General features: G+C 38.6%; 1 protein-coding gene across 6 annotated transcripts; it reads right to left on the reverse strand.

Annotated features, from left to right (window-relative positions):
* Window positions 1–4,407: 4,407 nt before the first annotated feature.
* On the reverse strand, window positions 4,408–16,771 carry LOC103719623 (biotin--protein ligase 2-like). Of its 6 annotated transcripts, none has more exons than XM_008808954.3 (10): window positions 16,298–16,770; window positions 16,162–16,223; window positions 15,908–16,056; window positions 15,629–15,749; window positions 14,948–15,103; window positions 11,988–12,033; window positions 6,756–6,825; window positions 6,613–6,689; window positions 5,918–5,969; window positions 4,408–4,718 (listed from the first exon to the last, which is right to left on the reverse strand). In XM_008808954.3, the coding sequence occupies exons 1-9, from the start codon at window positions 16,738–16,740 to the stop codon at window positions 5,927–5,929; spliced, it is 1,167 nt and encodes a 388-aa protein (XP_008807176.2). In that variant the 5' UTR covers window positions 16,741–16,770; the 3' UTR covers window positions 4,408–4,718; window positions 5,918–5,926. The 6 variants fall into 6 exon arrangements, 4 of the variants coding, with proteins under 4 accessions (XP_008807176.2, XP_038985692.1, XP_008807174.2 ...); XM_008808952.3 differs by having other exon boundaries at window positions 4,430–4,718; window positions 5,885–5,969; window positions 16,298–16,769; XM_039129764.1 differs by having other exon boundaries at window positions 6,613–6,825; window positions 16,298–16,771.
* Window positions 16,772–17,107: the final 336 nt, after the last annotated feature.

The raw sequence follows: 17,107 nt of genomic DNA on the forward strand, positions 1-17,107 counted from the left end.
TGCTTGATATATTAAATGTTAGGAATTTCTTTTGCCGGCGAGGGATTTTTGTTTTTATAAATTATTATTATTATTATTATTATTATTATTATTATTATTATTATTATTATTATTATTATTATTAAGCTGATAGATCATGTCATTCTAAGACGACGGCCTTAAAAAAAATTAATAAAAAAATGATGAAGAGGGAGGAGCGAACTTATAGCTATCACAAAGCTAACTACCAAAGAGCTAGACAATATATGAGACGACCCAATCAGCTGCCTCATTCATCTCTCGCTAAGCATGGGTGACCTCAGAGGCCATACAGTTCTCCAAAAGGTTATAGATGTCTTACAATAGTAGGTGCTACTCATCTATCCTAGTATGGTTCTGGATCCACCCAAGCACAATTATCGAGTCCCCTTCCAGGTGGATATGCTCCGCCCCCAAAATGACATGTGCTTCGGTGATCCCTTCCTGAGTAACTCAAAGCTCGGCTCTAGGAACGGAAGTATCATAGAGTCGACCGCCTTTCGCTGTAATCAGTATGAAATCAGTGTCTCTGATCACAAATCCAGCACTTCCTCGTCTCCCATCCTCATGCACGCTACCACCAAGGTTCACATTGAGAAAGCTCGAGGATAGAAGCTTCTAAGAGACGAAAATCGGCTGAGTCACTCTAAGAGCTTGAGCAAACTTATCCGTATAAAAAAGCGCCCCATCATTAAACCTTTGTTTTTTTGAACTTAACCTAGACACTGGACATGATCGTCTAGATCGTTGGAAAAATCATATTTTTATTTTCTTAAAAAATATAAAATTTTATTTTATTTTTATAGAAATGGCCGGATTGCAAGCAACAGCATTCAGTACATCATAAATTGACGCTACTATCTTATAACCCTTCAATTTTCTTAAATCAAAGCTAATACTTATAAGTTTCTGAAAATAAGCTAGCGAAGAATCCATCTATGGGTTGGGAAGGAAATGGGTGGGTTGTGCTTTGTTTGATCCAAGCTAAAACCATAAATTTGCATTACAAGCTCATACTTAACCATAAATTTTACATAAGAAGACATAATTATTAATTTGCAAAAGAAAAATGGATTACATATTTGAATAGAATACACATTTATTTAGACCATCACATATCTTGTACTTAGAAAAAAAAAAACAATTCAAAGACTGTAATTACGTGTCACTTTGCAAAAAGAAATATATTTTTTGCAAAATCTATAATTAAGTGAATGCAAGATCAATTGTTACATTTAATCAAATATACAATTGAGGCTTTCTAAACTAATCTATGGGCCACGTCCATTAGGGGTGAGGAATACATACTTGCATGCATACAAGCACACACAAACACAGATGCATCCACACACGCGTACAGACACACATGTAGACAGATAATGTATAAATGCATACATGCACAAAAGTTATTTCATAAGCATCTATCAAAGCTGAGGCAAGCTTAGCCAGCCTTGAAGCAAGTACTTTTGTATAGATTATTTGAAAAAACTAATAGAGAGAGAGTTTCCCTTGGCTCAAGCGGACCTTCATTCTTTGGAATAAGAGCAACATTAAGCATAGTTAATGTGCTCATGGTCGAGGGTTCATTTGTAAAACTCCTCAAAAAAGGCAAGGGTGTTAGAGTTTAAATCATTCCAAAATCTTTAATAGAAAGCCAAAATGAATCCATCAGGTCTAGGTGATATCGTGCTTCCAAGTGCAAATATTGCATACTTGAATTCTTCCGCAGTAGAAGGCTCAGTAAGCAATTGCAAATTCATGCCATATTTCTTGTACAATTTATCCCAATCAAATGAGATTGGATTGTCATTAGGGCATCCAAAGAGTTTTGAGCAACAATCATGCAAATAGTTTGACATATCTACTTGGGCATTCATGATTTACCAAGCACATAGCCAATGTAGGTCTAAACATATGCCTTCATGAGTCCTCGTACACTTGCTTATTTAAATCCTGGCATTTTTGTCCAAATTCAATTACAAACACCATGATTCATCCATAATTAACCCTAAATGAAGAAGTGCTACATTATCTCGTAGTCCATATAAGCCATAGGCTAAGTCCATTTTGATATCATTTGTAACAATCTAGGTTCTTATCCCAAAAAACTAGCCAAAAAGTGTAATTTTGCATTCCTTAACCATATATAAGTATCCAAGTTGTACAAAATGTATACCTGGTGCAAACCCAAGATCCTATTATTGATGCCAATGGTTGAAATTGATGAGAATTGAATCTTTAACTTATCAAGGACACCGAGCCTTAAGTGGAAGATTGTGTGAGAGAACTTGTGCAAGCATGTCATCCCCCATTGGCTATGCACTTGATAGAATTTGGATACTTATAAAAAGCCAAGAAATCCAACTGACATATTTTGGTTAGCTTTTTTAGATAAAATCTTAGATTATTACAAATGGTATCAAAACTATAAAAATATTATCCATCTCTTTCAACCAATTCTCTCCTCCAATAGGTCAGATGTAATCTTAAATGCTTATGGAGCAAACTTCTTAAAATCTGTTGGATTCACTTGATGCTCCTGCTGGCCCAGCACCCCGTTATTGTTGAGGAGTTACTAATATTGTTGCTGCAAGTGCAGTAGAAACCTAAATAACATCTTTCATTTAGTATTTTTGAGTGAGATTCTGAATTGTTATAAATGGTATCAAAGAAAAATCCGCTCATGACCCATGTGGATTAGGGACACTACAACAAGAACTCATTTGGATTAACCATAGGCTGATCGTGACGTTTGTGAATGAATTTATAGTAATTGTGATGGAATTTAAATGAATTTGGACCTTACTTTAGTGAGAATGCTAGAGCTTAAATGGAAGAAGTATGTAAGGATATATGCGATCATGTATTTAGTCTTATATTGGCTATACAATATATCAATCTTAAGTACCTTTATAAGGTAATAAACCCAAATAACATCTTTTTGCTAGTTGCTTCCGGACGATGTCTTGAATTATTAGCTCTGCTTCCACAAGAGGAAGCAGAGCTATGGAACCAGAACTCTCTGGGCCTTAAAGTAACTCTTTTTCTTAAATCAATGAAAAATTGTTTCCGTTTATGTGTTCATCCGGCATTGCAAGCTAGAGGATGTCTTAAGTTTAGTAGCTTGTTCAACGATGTGTGAAATCTCATCATGATAGAACTTTAGCTGATCTTCACTTACGCACTATGCACAAACTATTTTGGATCCGATTACAATTAAGTTAATTTTATCAAGCGATGGATGGAACTTTTGAGTACTAATATCAGGTTTCAAGGCTCGTGGACTAACATTTTTTATTTTTCCGAGGGAATAGGACAGGAAGAAGCCCCCAATATTTAATTTAAAGGTTGGCCAAGTTCTAATACAATTGGAAGCATCGCTGTATCCAAGTCCTCAACAGGAGGGGTTTCAGAGATTATCAAATTTTATGCATGCTATAGCTTGTTGAAGCCAACAACCAAAACCACTATTCATTGAACTAAACTTCTGAGAATATATTGGAGTCATATGAATAGGAGCTGGGATATAGCCTGAGTTTAACCTCAGAATCAGACTGACAATCCGTATTTTTTGACTTAAAAAAAAAAATAAAGCGAGAGAGAGAGAGAGAGAGAGAGAGAGGAGAGGGGGATCAATTTAAAATATTTTTTTAATTTAAATAATAAGTCTATAAATATAATTTATCTAAAATTTTCTTTAGAGCTTCAACATTATTTCCTCATTTGTTTATCCTTTTGCGGTATACATGTAATGCATGCTGGTAGATTATTTTTGTATTTTTTGTAGTCTCATTTTTTTTTACTATTTTTGGTGTTTATTAGTATTTTTTATGACATCATAAGTCATGATTGAATCGCCCATACATGATGCAAACACCAACATCTACCAATATAAATGCCAACTTCCAAAATATTGGATATAACTAGCACAAGAAAAAATAACCATATAGCCGTTTCTTGATTCTTTTTGTTGACTAAGGTTCATCTGGCAAAGATAAGATTTTGTAAGACTTCTATACCCAAACCAAATGCTGTCATTGTGATTATCGACTAGATATGAGATAATTTATTTTTGAGAGAACAAGTGACAAACATAGTTGCAAAAGAAGAAAAAAAAAACTAAGTTTAAAATTTTCATATTTTTTTTAAAAAGCTCTCTTGTCAGAAAGTAAAAAATAAATAAAAAGGAAGGTGAAGGAGAAAAAAAAAACAAAGGCTCATACATTAAGCGCAAAATATATGATCACCACAATTATATTAGTTTCTTCTTTTCTTGAGAGCAGTCTATTACTTTTGTTGATAAACCATTTTTTCTCCGGCTGGCCATTATATTTCTTGTCAGATATGTTTGATAAGAGGAATAAAAAAGAAAAAAAAAGATAGGATTAGAGCAAGAAAAGATTGCTTTTTCCCATGGACATGTCCGATATTCTTCTCAGGTCTTATTATATTTTTCTAGCTTGGTGCCCAAGTACAAAAATGATATCATGTAGCGTATACAACCCTTATACTGGACAAGAAACATGCTAATATACATTAAACATCAAAAGAAAAATTCTGTAACCGACGAGTAATTTTTCTTAACTATACAAACCGATGTATGGTAGCATAGTTGGATTCTCATTCGACACCTCTGTTGCTAGAAAACTTCAGTTAATAGGTAGCAGAAACTAAATCCTCACCCATCATTTACTCTTTTCCTGTAACAAGATACAAATCCTACTATTAATAACCAAGCACTTTGTTTTTTCTATTAATATGAGCAATACTGCCACTGATTAATAATAGATCACAAGCATCCATGCATCCCAGCCTTTGACTGAAACTTGAAAAACATCAATTAATAATAGATCACAATCATCCATGCATCCCAGCATTTTGACTGGAAACTTGAAAAACATGAACTCAAACATGAACTCCGCGCAACATGAACTCCGGGCGGGCAGGCGGGGCAGGTGCGTGCATGCGTGCTGACCATATCTAGACAAATAACAGCCCTTTAAGTGTTAGGCTGCACCGAACCAAAATTAAATTTGTAGACTATATGTTCTCTCCTTCAAATAATAAGATCTTACAAAAGTGTCAATAGACAAACTTGACACTACTGAAGGAGGTTCCCAGTTTTGCTAAACAATCAGCTGCAACGTTCTCACCTCTATGAATATATGTAACTCTAATCCTGCTGCGTCAATGAAGAGCCAAACAAATCTGATCGAAAATACCCTGTATTCTCTATGGGGAAGACCAAATTATACATTCAGTTATTATTGGATTTCTTTAAGCTGGAACTTAATAATCGTAATTCTTAGATTCTTAAGAAATTACCCTTGTAATGGAGTTCTTTATATTTCTATCCACAAAATTAAAACCATCATGCTACACAATGAGGAGATTCCTGAGAAACATCTTTTATATGAATCTATATACTATAGTACGCCGTACTGGCCCGAACCGGACGGTACGGAGCGTACCATACCGTACCGGTTCAGCACCGGTATCCGGTACGGATGGCGTACTGAGTGTTGGTACGCTAAAAAAAAAATTTATACCGTGTCGTACCGACACTGTGCTAATGTAGCACCGGTATGGAGTCTGGTACCGAGACAACGAACCTTGATGTATATACTGACAAGTTTGCAATGAACAAAGAAATGACTTGCTAAATCATCATAGCAGCATGCAACAAAAAAATCACTTGTCTTAAGAATACAACTACAATGTTAGTGAATACATCTTTTCTAATAAATGTTGCCTCCTTCGCTAAATTATGATAAAGGTGATCATAAGAACCTAATCATCAACCTTAGCATTTGTGCCAATGATGATCAGAGAATCATGCATAAGTTGAGAAAGAGAATCTATTCACCTCATTGACTGTTGCTGCCTCTTTAGCACTTCCCTTTTATTTTCACCCCAACTTTCTCCTGACTAGTCCTTTGAAGAAGTCAAAGCTGCAAAAGCATGTGATGGGTGAGTTAAATAAAGCATAGACTCAATTGTGAAGCTTTAGAAAGAGACTTCCTTAACCACCATAGCTTTATAAGTATATGGACTAAGTTACATTTACTGAGGGGGGAAGAAAAAACAATGCCACCAACCAAAGCTTATAAGGCAACTATATTATGAATAAAGGTAAAAGTGCACTGACGACGGAGAAATATTAAAATTAAGAGTAATCAATCTTAGAATTATAACATTGCATGCCAATGAGAGGTCTTCAGAAATATGTGGGGGTTTATCTCCAATTTAGCCTCAGCCCTTAACTAAGGAATCAGAGTTTGACCTTCTCTACACCAGATCTTGGGAAGCTGTTGCCAAATTCCCTTGTTGAGTAGGTGATTAGAGAGGGTAGTCTTATCATCCTACAAGATTGTTTTCAAGCCATTACATGCAGTGGTAAAATTGTACTTTTAAGTCATGATGCATACACAGCTCATCAATCAGTAAAGGAAAGCAATACAAACACAAGCAACCTCATGAAACATTCCACTAATAGATGCCACATGACCTTTCCACAGCCAGTCATTATATGCTATAGTTCTTTTTTTTTCCCTATTGGTAGACAGAAAAGAGAGAAATAGAGAACTGACTTACCTATTACCATCAGGATGAAGTTCATAGCTTTTCTTGTCCTCATCAGTAGCCAATAGATATCCAGATGATGTCAATCCCTGAATGATGTAAGAGATATCACATGGATTGTAATTTTTTAAAGAAATTCTACATTTCCACATTACCTGAACTGTAACTACGATCTGTTCCACAGATTTTCCCTCATGTTGTTCCTCTATGATAACTTTCTGGCCACTGTAGAAACAAATGCAAGCTTTTTACAATGCTAGCACTAGAATCAATACTGATTTGCAGGAATAGTTGGATTCAGGTGCTTGAATAACATATCAATATGATTGCAATGCTAGTTCCACACTATGAACTAATCGATATAATTGTAACAAAAAATAAGAACCAATCTGTACTCCACAACAAATCGGTATAATTCTATGTAGGGATACGTCTGGACCAAATTTGTGTTGGATTTTCCATGGTTCCTGATGTTGCATATTTCTGTAAGGAGTTCAAGTGGAAGCGGGAACAAAACAACCCAATCCGGACTTGAAGAAGAATGTCCAAAAATAGGCAATATTTTAGTTTTGAAAAATTCCAAGTAACATCATAGGTTTTCTCTTTTTTTCTTCAATTATTAAATCCCTCAGTGTCTACACTCGGTGAAAGTCCATCATGCTAGAGTTTGAAGTAGCAGATGAATTAAAGCTTTGGCCGCACAAGCAAAATAGTTTGTCTTAGATTAAATAGGACAATAAAACAATGTTATAAAAGGAAGTCCATGGTTGTAAAGAAGACGCATTCTATTCTATTTCAATAAAGTATTATTCTTTTTAAGTTATGTTTCTTGTGAATTCAAGAGCTCAAGGATCTATGAGCTACAAGTAGATCAAATTCTTCGTATCAGCTTGTGTATTAGGTGGAGTGACAGTGTTCTCTTTGCAAACTTCTCAAGGAGACAATGATCTTCTCGCTCTCCATGCTTGTGCTGCATTAGGTGGTGCCAGAAAAGAACTTTCCTTGGCTTGATGGCATCAAACAACTGCAAGAACATCTCCGCAAGCAACAAAATGATAATCTCTACGTTATGCAGGACATCTTCAATGTGCCTCTTGAGGTGATTAAAAAATCAATTCGACAAGTGGTTGATGGATTGTATCAACTTTATCTCCAGACCAATGTACGACCAACAACTGCTAATGGCACTTGCAGATGGGTGGATAATGATCAGGTACATGTTCCAAATCACCAAATTCAGCCAATATAGAAGAGCCTAGCAAAGAGGAGATTGATGAAGTTATTCTACAAGGAGGTGCTAGAGAAGCGAAATAGCCAGATTGAGTGGTACAGGCCAGACTACTTCAAAAATCATACCATGGTTAGAGGAGCAGCATCAAAGCATTATGGGCGATGCCAGGGAGCCTAAATTGTTGGCCTAATATGAGTATGTAAAGGCACTTGACTCATAAGTGCCTAAGGAGCTCAAACTTTTGCAGTATTAGGAGGTATCATACGTAGCAGTAAACTTGAAAATTCATCAAAAATAGCATAGATGGAATTTTGGTATAAAACCACTTCCTGCACATCCATTATCAAGTAAGCTTGCCAAAACAACTTGAATCATATCAATTGGAGGTCAGATGACAAAGTTACAGTCAGGATACCAAACCTGTGTCAGTATAGTCTCATGTTGTGAACTGGCGGCCAGAATCCACTATTGGAAGTCTACCAAATTACCAACAGTGACAAGACCACTGTTGGTACATTTTGGACAGCAAAAACCATGCTGTCAATTGATTTTTGAGTCCAAGTTGCCCTGAGGGTCTTTGGATGGCAGTTAGTATGCCATCCATACCCCACAGACTGCAGTTAGGTCACTATCAGTTGATTTTTAGCATCAAATCACTCTTAAGATGGATATTTTGTTTCTAGAGCCTTCTTTTGGAAGTTTTTGAGTCCTATTGAGTATTAAGAGAACTTCCAAATTTTTTTATCAATGTATGAGCCCTAGAACACTATAAATATCCCCTGTACTCCCATCTTTTTGACCATAATGAATAGTGAATTGAATTAAAGTTTTGAAGCTCTCTTTGTTAGTATTCCTGGCTGTCCGATGTACTAGGCATTGCCAAATTTGGAGACCTACCACAGATCCTATAAGAGGGCACTCTTCTTTTGATATGCAGCAGGATCGATCTAGAGTTGGATTTTGGAGTCAACTGATTTGAGAAGAGAAATTCATGGTTTGTACATGCACTAGATGTAGGCAAGTACGTTGCGGGTGTGGGGAGAGCGAGTACAAAAAGAGGTGGATTTAAAATTTCACCCACCCACTAGCTTGATGGATAGGTAACCGCTATGTGATATGATGAGATTTTAGGATTTGCGAAAGAGGATGTATGATTGCTAGTTAAACCATGGTGGAACCGTTGGCCTGCAATGCAACCACTAAAATGAATTAGTCCGGGCCAATGGGCTAGACTAGAGCATTTACCTAGATGCATTTGGGTTTGGTCTCTTCATAATTTTGCCAAGCCCGAGCTAGCCAAACCTAGAGAGGGATGAGGGTGGTCAGAGAGAGGCATAGAGGTCGACCCGATCAGGGGGAGTAGAAAGGAGGCTAGCCAAAAAGGGACAAGAGAAAAAAAGTGTGATTGCAAGCATGGTCTACTGTGCCGGTACCGGATATCGGATTACCGTGCCTTAATCCAGAAATGCAATTAACGCTACGCGCCTTTTTCTATTTAACAACCAAATAACCCCCACTTATCCTGACCCTGTCGCATCATAAACAACACACCTTTTCTCTCCACTTCTCAACCGAAACGTAACCCCGCGCAGTGGGACTCCCAACAACTTCAAAAGTTTCAAACAGAGGAGACTAGCCCATATAGGATAGGGGAAGAAAGAGAAGTGAGGAAGTTGACTAGAGAGGGATGAGGGTGGTCAGTGTAGGATAGAGAAAGAGAGAACAAGACAGAGAAGACTAGCCCATACAGGATAGGGGAAGAGAGAGAAGCGGAGGAAGTTGACTAGAGAGGGATGAGGATGGTCAGAGAGAGGCATAGAAGGTTGACCCAATCAGGAAGAGTAGAAAGGAGGCTAGCCAAAAAGGGACGAGAGAAAAAAAGCATGATTGCAAGCATGGTCTGCTGTGCCGGTACCGGATATCGGATTGGTTGCCCGACGGTGCGGGTCAGTACGGGCCCGTGCCGTGCCCTAAATCAAGAAAAGCAATTAACGCTACGTGCCTTTTCCTATTTAACAACTAAAATAACCCCTACTTATCCTGACCCCACCACATCATAAACGACACACTTTTCCTCTCCACTCCTCAACCGAAATGTAACCCCGCGGAGTGGGACTCCCAACAACTTCAAAAGTTTCAAACAGAGGAGACTAGCCCGTATAGGATAGGGGAAGAGAAAGGAGAAGCGGAGGAAGTTGACTAGAGAGGGATAAGGGTGGTCAGAGAGAGGCATAGAAGGCCGACCCGATCAGGGGGAGTAGAAAGGAGGCTAGCCAAAAAGGGATGAGAGAAAAAAAGCGTGATTGTAAGCATGGTTTGCTGTGCTGGTATCGAATACCGGACTGGTTGTCCGGCGGCACGGATCGGTACGGGCCCATGTTGTGCCTGTACCAACATAGTAGAGGAAGCAGGAAAAAGGGCAAACAAAAAGAGAGAGAGAGAGAGAAGGGGGCGAGAGGGAGGCAGAGAGGGGGATGGGAGAGAGAAAAAGAGAGAGAAGTGGGAGAGAGGGAGGGGAGAGGAGGGTGGCGGAGGCCTAGAAACAGCGGACCCGGCCGCGGCCTCCGCCTTCTGCCACAGCGCCGGCCTCCAACTGCCCTCCGCCAGCCTCCCTCCCTCCCTCTCCCTCCCTTTCCCGCTCGCTCACTCTCGTTTTCTCTCTTTCCTTCTTCTCTCCCTCCGGCAATGGATTTCGTTTTCATTGCCAGAACCGTCTCGGTCCGCCGTCAAAGCGGCTTGATACCACCAGAACCGTCCAGTTCGAGATGGTTCCACCTACCCTGATTACAAGAGTGGAATAGGAAGGGAGAAAAAGCTAGCACCAGTCAAGGGCTAGGTAGAGAAAGGAGTGTGCTAGGTGGGGCGACATCGGCCGGTGGAAAATAGGGCAGGAGAAGCATGCTAGACTAGGGTTTTTTTCTTTCTCCCAAATCCCATCCTTTCTTTATCTTCTTTGTTACTCTAGATTTTGCAATGAAATAAAAAATATAACATATAGCCATATACTATGTAAAGTACACAATAAATTTCATATATGAAATATTAAATAAATATAAATTTATTTATCAGGCCAAGTCAGGCTAAGCTAGGTTAAAAAATAAGCTCCAATGGGTCCAACTTTTATCATGCTTGAAAAATTGAGGCCCAACCCGATCCGTCCGGCCAAAAATCTCAACCCCGAACTCGACAAAATCAGGTTGGGACTAGCTAGGCCATATAGGCCAAACCAACTTTACTCAAGTCTACACCCAGTTTAGACCACTGGTTCATATGCTAGTTTAGATTGTAATTGTTTAAATAATAAATTGAATTACAACTTGTTTTGAAAAAACCCATTCAAAGTAGCAAAGGATAGAATGCGGCAAATCTAGTTTTAAGAAATACAATCATGGGCAACAGAAAGGAGCCAAGATTGTAGATTGGCTTAACTATGAAGGAAGTGTTGACCCCAAGGGCTGATTTTGATGACCACAAAACATTTAACTATGATTCTAAAGGTCGTAGAGAAGAGAAAATCTATAAGGAAGACCTAATGGCAAATTAACGAAATCTACAAGAAGTGCATGAGTTGAGGGTTTTAACCCCTAATATAACATCTAAAACAGAAAGGAAGAGTTTAGAGTTCAAAATCCAACATACATATAGAAAAGAAGGGTTTTTCATAGCCAGATTCAAATAGAATAAGTGTACCTTGTCATTTATAAGCATAGATAGAAGATGGAGGAGGATATTGAGTTAAGCACTACATTTACAACTAAAACTTATGAAAACCAAATTTGTGCAGATGTAGAATTTTATCAAATTCCAATTAACAAAAACATATAATTCTATATTGCATTATTTCACATAAACTAGAAAAAATTATGATTCACCAATAAACAACCTAGATAAAAATGAATATTTAATGTATCATCAAACAAAACAATGGTAACTTGTATCCAAATTAAAATTCTTAATGCTGCATGTCTTTGATGGGATTGGTATTTCTCACAATTTAAGCAAGTATTTGAAAACGAATTCAATGTATTATAATTGAATTTTGAAAATGTACCATCATGGTATTTTATAGGTTACAAGAGTTCAATCAAAACATCAATAAAAGAAGCATTGTCTGCATATATATAGATAAACTAATAGTCATGGAATAGCTTCTTACCTATGAAGCCATGTCTTATAGTATAGCTCCTCAAGAACTTGAAAGCCTAATAAAAAAGATGGTAAAGTTCAATAATTGTTAAATATATTCTATATCTGAACTTTTTTAACTAATGGCAAACACACAAAAAACTAGTGGTATTACACCCAGGCATGCTCCAAATGGACTATAGGAATGAAGCGTCATCAACAAATAAGGCATCGATTGGTCAGTTTGTAGATGCATGAACTATAAAAGTCACTAATCTGCAAGGGAAGGTAAATCATGAAAATGACCAACTACAATAATGATAGATATAAAGTGACGTTGACATTCTTAATAAAAATTACATAGCATGCTAGCAAGGTTCACAACCTACTATAGCTATTCAATTAATATGTCATAACGAAAATCATCCTTTACCTTTAGAGTAAGAAAAAAAATTCTTTACAATATGTCCATATTTTGAATAACAGATTCCCTTCAAGAACTACAATGATTATTAGTGTTTCTCAAGGCTCAAGGTTTTGCATACCAGTTTCCGTATCTATACTAGTTCCAAACCGATAAACCTTGTGGACTGAGTGCTCGTACAATATATCTCTTGGTACCCATACTCAAGACATAGTCCCTATCGATACAGTACAATATGCCTTGAAAAACAGTCCAATGCGATAACCATGTCCCTCACCCACCCTCTTGCAATATTGGTGCAACATTGTCTGCTATGTCACGATTAACTCATCCAAGATGCAGCTCTCCCACCTTTTGCTACTTAACAAATATAATAGATGACAAGGTTTTGAAAAATACCGATACCGAACCCCGTACCATTTTTCCATCAGGATGGTACGATGACGATACAATTCTGGTACTAACAATACATACCGAAACTAACAGTATTAAAAAGAATGAAAAACCATATATATATATCAGTAGGTACGCACCGCAATGCTAAGGTGATATAGGAGAGAGTAAAAGAGAAAGGAAGAGATTGAAAGATAGGGGTGAGAGCGAGAGTGAAAGAGAGAAAATGAGAGGGAAAGGAAGATGGGAGGGAGAGACGAGAGAGAGTGAGGGGGAAGAGAAACGAGAGGGAGCGAGTAAGGTGGTGGAGGGCAAGCTGAGTATGCTGTGACAAGGAAAGAAAAACAGGGGATGCAGCCACCTATTAGAGAGAGTGAGGGGGAAGAGAAATGAGAGGGAGCGAGTAAAGTGGTGGAGGGCAGGCTGATTATGCTGCGACAAGGAGAGAAAAACAGGGGATGCAACCACCTATTAAAAATAAAGGGAACCAGCTCAAAGGTAGGCCCATCAATATGCACCAGTACAGACCAATATGTAACTGGTGTTGGTTTGTATCAGGACATGGTATTATACCAACTCGGTCTTTAAATACTTAGTATTTAAAATTTGAACTCAAGATTTCATTGTACAAAGTATAGAACCGATATAACCTCATAAAATATAAATTAGATTAACGACTGTCAAACCATCCCAAACTAGGTTATTCGGGGGGCACCAGACTGGATTGGCTAGTAATCAGGACGATTCGGCCAGTCAATTTTGTTCAATCAGAGTTTTATAAAACACCCTCCTCTCTCCTCTCTCCAGATCCTCTATCGTCTCTTGATCCTCCTCGCCTCTCCCCTCTCCCTTCTCTCCCTTTCTCCCGGTCTCCCTCTCCCCTCTCAAGATCCTCTGCGACCTCTCTCGTGATGATTTCAGAGATAATGATGACAACTCAACGGTTAAGGTTCCACAATGATGACTCCGTGGCTAGGATTAGGGCTCTGTCACCACCACCGTCGACGATGTTGGAGGGAGGTATCGTTGTCCCTCCCTCTCTCTCTCTCTCTCCCCCTCCCTCCCTCCCTCCTCCCCTCTCCCTCTCCCTGGTTCTAGTACACCTCGGATCAATACGGTACAACTAGTATTGACCAAATCGGTAGCCTGCCGGTACAACCTCTGATACCGGTCAGCAAACCTTGAATTGGATTAGTAATGATTCCTTCCTTTTCAATACTAGCAAATAAGTAACATCATAATTTTTTCCTCTTCTATTGAATGAAGCAGGTGGAGCTCATTCACTCCTCCCTTTTGTCAAAGAAAGGAAAAGGTAACATCACACTCTCCCTTAACTTATCTATTAATACTTACTGAATTAAAAACAAGAAATCTACCTTTTACTATAGGCAAGAACCTCTAGCATGAATCCATTTTATCTAACTTCTGATCTTAACCAGCACTAAAATATGATGCCTTACACAAAATAGTTCAGTTTTGGTCAATACTGATTGTTTTTTCTTAAAAATATTAGTAATCTAACCAAAAAGGGCAAATCCCAAGTTTCAACACCATCTGATTGAAAAGTTATGCAGGCCTCTACACACTAATGGAAACCCTTCATCAAACCATTATGGCACAATCTAACCCATCTCCTTGCTAGCTTACATAAATTCTTAGTGTCCCAACACCATCAATCATCTACTCAGCAAGGATACTGAAATGTTAAATCAACAAAGAGAAGGAAGTGTCCATTTGCTCAATTATACAGATCAAATACTAAGAGATATCATTCACTAAGAGATAAATGTTGGCATCAGCAAAAGAACATTATACAATTCAACAATCAATGAACCCATACACCTCAAGAGGTAATAACAATCATTTATATATGATCCTGTGTCCATGACCACCACAAGTGATACATGCCCCAAGCTTATTTTGGCAGCTAGCCTAGCAAGATTAAGTCATTATCACCCTTCAATGAATCCTTTTCTTGCTTCAAGCATACAAAAAAGGTGCCAGCAACAAATGTCATAGTCAGGAAATTCATATGGTTGTTAACTAAATCATGTATGTCAAAATAAAACAACTTGATGCAAGTGAGATTTAAGAAATCAAAGAAACAAACATTTGCACTCAAGTAGTGACATAGAGAAGGCATAGAAAAAGGTAGCATTTAGTCAAAAGATCACCTTGAATCAAAAAGATCTCATAAAGATTTTCAAAGCTATTGAAAAATGCTGCAAGTATATCCTCCCTAGTTAGTCGATTTGTACCAGAACCCCATTTTTGCAGTGTTGTATTCAAACACGTGGTTGGCTTCTCATTATCCAAGTTCAAGCCAATACCTACAAAACACCACCATGCACCTTAACAAATCCAATATGGAAATCACTTTTATGTGAATCACTTCATAAAATAAAAAACGTAATGTTACAGGGCCAAGCACGGTACCAAAAGGCTGCTTCATAACTGAGGTGTGACGTGACAAAAGGGGATTGGTAAAGTTCGGGATTGGTAAGGAACCAATCCCCTTCTGACACATGAAACTTTTGCTCTTTTTTTTTTTTTTTTGATTGTACACAAAACTTTTTCTCAGTAACAAGTTCAGGCCTCAAAGCATTTTTGTATAATAAAATGCATAAACAATGGCAACATACCAATTTACCAGTCCATAATAGAAACAAGTAGATCAGTTAAAATTTCTAGTATTCTTGGAAGAGAATGGACATCAAATGGAGAATGATTGGCCATGATCTTCAACGTCAGTTTTCCATATGTTTTGTCAGACAAATTCTAGGGGCATACACAGATCAAAGCAAAATTAATAGTTAAGGATATATGGAGTGACAAAAAGGAAAAGACATGTTTACCAGAACAAACATTGAATTTCTTTGATCTATAGGTTGAGGTGCAAAGGATGCCTCCAACTTTAAGCCCATCTAGATATAGATCATTGGGCCACTTTATTCTAACATCAAGTTGCGGCAATCCCTGAAACGTGTTGTAATTTCCGAATTAAATCATCTCAAGTTCAGCTCTAAAAATGAAAATGATTCGAGAGCAATACTTGGAAAACAAGACATAATGATTCATCAGATCGTTCCAACATCAAATATAAAGAAATCCATTTATAGAAACTTCAAGATTACTTTGGCTCGGCATGACTCGTTGATCGCCTCTGTCACTGCGAGAGACACGACATACTGTAACAAAGGCAGCTTGCGCCCATCCTCCATTTGTAACGTAAATGAGAACAGAAGGCAACCCTCCGGTGAGTCCCACGCATTCTTCGCTCGACCTTCAGAAAGGTTCAAGATTGGATTTTTATCAAAGAAAATTCACCACGACAACATGAAGAACAACCGCATCAACCCCCAAAGCCAAAAGATTTCGCTCACAATACCTCTTCCTTTGAACTGGATGTCGGTAATACACACCGTACCTAGTGGAAGCTCTGAGAAATTCCTGCCAAAGAGAAAACCAATTCAAATAAAAGTATGAAGAATGAGATTTCGAAGGAAAGAAGGGATTTTTCTCACTGGGAAACGAGGTCGTGGGTGGAGGAAAGCCTCGGGGACCAGATGAGTAGCCTCCCGAAGAGGCTGGTGGAGAGGGCGTCCATGTAGAGCTGGGAGTTGAAGGTCGGGGGAGTAATGGAATCCATCTCGTGTTGCAATAAAATTCTAATCTCTTCTTCTTCGCCTCCGAGCTTTAGGGTTTCAGTCTTGGACTTGAGCGATTGCGCAAGGTCGTTCTCTTCGGCGGATTTTCCGGCGAGGAGGAGGAGGGTGGAGGGGCGGTGGCCGTCCATGGTGGTGCCGCTGGAGGAGGAGAGGCGGTTGGTGGAGAAGGGTTTGGTGGAGGGGGATATGAGTGGAGGAGGAGGGATTGGAAGGTGGGGCGGCGGCGTGAGGCAGCGACGGAGGAATCGGAAGGCGGCGACGGCGGCGACGGAGGGAAGGACGGCAAGAAAGAAGGGCATGCCTTTAGTTTCAAAGCGGGTAGTTGGGTTGGTCGGGCCGCCTTGCGACGTCGATGCTGTCTATGTACGTGGGTCCCGCCAAAGGTTATACACGTGTCAGATTTGAAAGGCCAGTGCACATTGACTTATCCGCCCTACTGTATAGCCTGGAACACGCATTACATGGATAATGGTTTTTTAATTCCCACCTTTTATCCCATGACCATCCTATCCCATAAGGGATAACTCCGATAGGATAATTTGGCTGTCTACAAGCATTCTGGGATAAAAAATTTTGCAGAACCCGATTCTGAAAGTTTGAAAAGTTCATTAGACCCATTAATACCAGTTCGATACCTTAACATTCGATTATATTTATCTTTTATCA

This window comes from Phoenix dactylifera, chromosome 9, assembly GCF_009389715.1.
Source record: "Phoenix dactylifera cultivar Barhee BC4 chromosome 9, palm_55x_up_171113_PBpolish2nd_filt_p, whole genome shotgun sequence".
Classification (NCBI taxonomy): Eukaryota; Viridiplantae; Streptophyta; class Magnoliopsida; order Arecales; family Arecaceae; genus Phoenix; species Phoenix dactylifera.

Excerpts from the sequence above, each read along its gene's own strand:
- LOC103719623 (XM_039129764.1), bottom strand. The coding sequence starts at position 16,740 with ATGCCCTTCTTTCTTGCCGTCCTTCCCTCCGTCGCCGCCGTCGCCGCC. Across the intron at positions 16,057-16,161 it reads CATCCAGTTCAAAGGAAGAG|GTCGAGCGAAGAATGCGTGG; the intron begins GTATTGTGAGCG and ends ACCTTTCTGAAG. Across the intron at positions 6,826-11,987 it reads TATAAGACATGGCTTCATAG|TGGCCAGAAAGTTATCATAG; the intron begins GTAAGAAGCTAT and ends TTGTTTCTACAG.